Below are 4,793 nucleotides of genomic sequence, written 5' to 3' on the forward strand. Positions count from 1 at the left end.
TGAAAAAGGCTTGTAGACTTGTAGCATTTGCCTGCTACAATCACCTCAAGCTAGCAAATAGTTTTGGCTCCTACAAAGCAATAAGAAGATGGACATGGTACAGTCCAGAAAGAGAACATCACAAATAATTTGACTACGTCATGGTTAAAAATCACTTATGCACAAGTATCAATGTTACCACATTCTCTCCCAGGATTTGAAGTGACTATGGCTTGCCGATGATGTCCTTCCACTTATGTCTCAAAAAGCTCACAAAGTTCATAAGAGTCAAGTTTGAACTTAAAAGATTGAAACACCCTGTAGTGGCAGATTCCACCAAGCAAAAATACAATGTAAATTTGCACCATTAAATATGTTTGGCACTGAGGAAATTGATACAGATTAAATGACATCCTCGTTTAACACAGCAGTAATCGAACCATTGACTGAGGTCAATGACAGAAATCACAATCACTAATGAGCTACTTGTGCTCTGTGCCAAGAGACGAGAACTGAGAACCAAGGACCGTGAACCAGGACTGTCCAAAAAAATACACAAAGGTCAAAAACCATATCAAAAAGTCTTGAGAAAAGAAAAGTAGATAGCTGATCAGCACAAGAAGCTAGAAAATGACCCAAATAACAGCAATAGCAAGAAGGCATACCAGACAGTGGAAGAACTTATAAATGTTAAACAAAGGAAAGTTTCCATAATCCTGAACAAAGAAGAGAAGTGTCCCGCTGGAGAAAAAGAGATCCTAGACAGATGCACAGAAAACTGCACAGAGCTGTACAACCACAAGATCACTGAGGACCCATCAGTACTGAGATGCCCTCATGCTAGCCAGCATCATTCAATCCTGCAAGAAGAGGTAGAGATTCAATGTAAAATCTCCGAAGAAAGGGAAGTCTGCAAAGTGGACAATGTTACAGCAGAGTTGGTCCAGGAAGAGTGAAAAGCTGTGATCAATATCTTCACAATCATCTGCAATTTGATCTGTCAGACAGAAGAGTGGCCAACACCATGGACTCAGACCTTAATCATCTCTCTTTAAGAGAAATAATTTTCATCTTTGCCAAAACTACTAAAGAATACACTTTATTAGTCATCCCAACTAAGTCATACTGAAATTTATAGTAAATATTAAATAATGAAGAGACCACTGCTGAGGAACAAGAAAGTATTAGAGTGGGCCAAAGCACTGTCAAGCAAATCTTCAATTTAAAGATTATTTGTGAAAAATATCTGTAGCATCAGCAACACTTTTACCTTGTCTTGTGGACTTTAAGAAGTTTTTTGATAAGATTTGGCATGCAGCCTTATGAGCGACTATGAGGCAGTACATTAATCCCAACCTTATCTGAGCTTTGAACACCTGTAAAACAAGGCTACCAGTGCAATCCACAGTAGGGCTTCCGTTGGAGTCTGGTTCAATACAAAGGTTGATGTCCAGCAAGGATGTCTACTGTCACCCATCCTCTTCACTATCTCTATTGAGTGTGTCATGACTGATGCACTTCAACACCATGAAGGATCAGTTAGCAAAGGGGAAAGAACTATTATGAATCTTTGCTTTTCTGATTACATTGATGGGCTGAAACAGAAAGAGCTGGTCAGCTAAGTGGAATGCCCAGCCTATGGCATGGAAATCACTGCATAAAAGACCAAACTGATACCCAATAATGTCTTCAGCATGACATCACAATCAGTGGCCAGACACTTGAAAGAGTTTCTAGCTTCAAGTACCTGGGAGAAGATGTCTCAGATGAAGGTCTCTAGTCTTGAGCAGAAAAGAATACATGAAGACCAAATCCAGGTTTTCAAAATTCTTAAAGGTATTGATAAAGTAACCCAGCACCACTCTAGATCATAAAGGCTGAGTTGTGTGAGACAAACTAACAGGAAATGTAGTGGAAGCATAAACCTAGGGAACCTTTCAGAAGTATCTGGATGAGATGTTGGAACCTTTTAGCTATTAGCTAAAGAAACAAGTTTGATGGACTGAATGTTCTCCTACAATTTGTCAAAATTTCCTACATTCTTATGTTCAAAGCCTGAGATCCTGGCCAGGATAGCTTAAACAACAGCAGCACTCACTGTGACTTGAGCCCATCTGGAATGACAAAAATACTACCCTTGGTTCCAAAATGAGACTGGCGCATTCTCTTCTCGTGTTTATTTTTTTGTAGGCTTGTGATGCATTAATCATCACAGTGGAGCTACAGAGTAGAATTTAAGCCATGGAAAAGAGATGTTCTTTAAAGATCTTGAGCATCTTATACACCACATATGTTATAAATGAGGAAATATGTGAGAAGATTACAAAAGACATAGGTGATCTGTTCACCATTGTCAAAAAATGAAAACTGAAAAGGTGCACGCACATCATCAGATCATCAGTCCTTTCAAAGACCATCTTAAATCATACACATTCCCAAATGCACTTAATCAATTCAGTGGGACAAAGCCAACCTTAACAGAATTTGTTGAGAGGTAGAAACCAAATAGAAACAAGGTATCAGTCCATCACAGGCCCACTCACAACCATAGGGCAGTTTTGGAATCTGCAGTTAGCCTGACATGCATGTTTTTGGAGTACCTGAAGGAAAACATGTTCAGACTCCATTAGGACAATGACCAAGCATGGGAATCAAACCAGGATTCAGGACCCGAAAGGCAGCTATTTTAATTACTGCACTACAATACCCAGCAGTAATAAAAATTACAAAAAAATAAAAGAGAAAAAACCTGCAACTCAATGAGAAACACCTATTATTGTGTGAAAATTTGACTCCACTAAATTAAGTCGGGGGCTATGAACACATTTTCATGTAGGGGAATCAGCTGACAAGCAAACTGTTAAGTAGGTGTACACGTGCAGACAATACACGCAGGAATACTCTAGCTCAGTACAGATAAACATAAAAATAAAAATGGTACACAGTATTGGATGTGCTGCCTGAATACATGTGCTTGTTACGTTGGAGGTTAAATCAGGTCCTGCCAGTTAGTGACTCTGGATTAGGGTATTCCAGGAGCACATGATCTCGACAATGGGTGACATTTAACAAAATATTATTAACGGGTGCGGCCAAACAGAGAGAAATCTATCATTATCAATAAAGGAGGCTCCTGGCACCTGTCATGTTAGGTTAGACCTATTATTTTTTAAATGTTTTGTGTATTCCTATTTCTAAGCAAAAATAGTTTCTCTTCTTTAAAATAATGAGCTCCATTACAAAATGCTTACTCTGCCTTGAGAACTGCTTGAAGCATTGACAGGAATGTGGTGACAACCCAGTCAGATTTATGCATTTTTAACACAAGAGGGTTACTGTGGATTAAAGCAAACACAGGGTGACAATTAAAGCAAAAGAACACAAAACATAATTCATTACAAAGAGATACACACACATAGCTCCAATGCTTGATCCAAGACCACAGACATAAAGATGGGGTTTTAAAACTGTCCAGGTAACTAAAAATGAACACAAGTATATGTTTGGTCATATGTGAACCTTTAGAAAAGATTATAAAATGACCTTCAGCTCATTAGAGACAGTTCTATTACATCTAATAAATTATAAACCCTGGCTGTATGAGCCGATCTTAGAAAGTTAATGTTTAAACTTAAATTCATATAGTGTTTGCTTGACTCCTATAGAAGAATAGCTATTAGAATATGGTATAGTCTTTTACCCCCTGTAAGATAATATGAGATAGAACTTTCTTGCTGTATCTACAATACAGTGTGCTAATTGAGTCAGTTGTTAGGTCCCAGTGCTAGTAGGGACTGAAAGACCCATTTACAGTATGAAAATTGTATGGTTTTGTGAACGTTTAGAAATGGTTCAACTGTATGAGCAAACTTAAAGAATAAAACAAGATATATAATCTTTAAACAGACCTTTTGTTAAACAAGAACTTTTTCTTCCTTCGCTATATCAATTTGTTCTCTATTTTTGTGTGAACGTTTTTACTAAAGGTTTTAAAACGAAGATATTTTGTCTGTGGAATCGTCTCAACACGTCAAGCTTTTGCCAGACTCCCATGAAGCATATCGAAGCTGCAGAACTTTGGTAATTTTGGGTAAACCCAGCTACACTTGCTGTCTGAGGTAACAGTTTACTTTAAGTTAACTCATGTTAAGGATATTCATTATTAAAGTTTTTAATATAGTTTCTAATATGTTGTAATATCACAAAGAGTGTAACTTGAAGTCAAGAAAACTGCACAAAACTTGAGACTACTAAACAATCGTTTAGGTTAACCAGCACAGAAACAGACTGTGGGTGTATTTCTTAATGTAGATAGTATGAGATCCAACACCCTGTGACCCAATAATGGAAAAGTTGAATAGATGATTAGATGGATGGATGTGGAAACTGACATACACCATTTTTTGTGTGGCAGATATCTTGCTAATGTACCTGGCTTTTCTTGCCAAAATGTTCATAAAAGCAGACATCAGCCTTGAAGAGACCATACATACTCACAACAGGTAAATTTAAAGTCAAGACAGTTTCAGTATAAGTTTTAAGAATTCAGTTATAAGGAAGCAGAGCTTTAGGAATCAACACCAAATCTGTGAAAACAAGAAGGAATGTGGGAGAACAGGTACACACAACGGAGCAACTTTCAAGATATTCCTTTTATAGCACAGAACTCTATTGTTTCTCGGCTTGATTGATCTTACAAAAATAGCACTAAAATAGCACTCATCACTACTGATTTATGGTTAATTAGTGGCTCTTGTTAGAAAAGGAAAGAAATGGTGCATAAACCATGAGATCTTTGTGATGGTAAAAGAGAT

At 37.4% G+C, this 4,793-nt stretch overlaps 1 protein-coding gene across 1 annotated transcript in view; it reads left to right on the forward strand.

Annotated features, from left to right (window-relative positions):
- The first annotated feature begins 1,673 nt into the window (after positions 1-1,673).
- LOC120538543 (prosaposin-like) overlaps positions 1,674-4,793 on the forward strand; it is an 18,799-nt gene continuing 15,679 nt past the window's right edge. The window contains exon 1 of the mRNA XM_039767940.1: positions 1,674-1,826. Within this exon, the coding sequence (XP_039623874.1) occupies positions 1,674-1,826 (153 nt within the window). The remainder of the gene's footprint in view (positions 1,827-4,793) is intronic.

The sequence above is a fragment of the Polypterus senegalus genome, chromosome 11, assembly GCF_016835505.1.
Source record: "Polypterus senegalus isolate Bchr_013 chromosome 11, ASM1683550v1, whole genome shotgun sequence".
Taxonomy (NCBI): Eukaryota; Metazoa; Chordata; class Cladistia; order Polypteriformes; family Polypteridae; genus Polypterus; species Polypterus senegalus.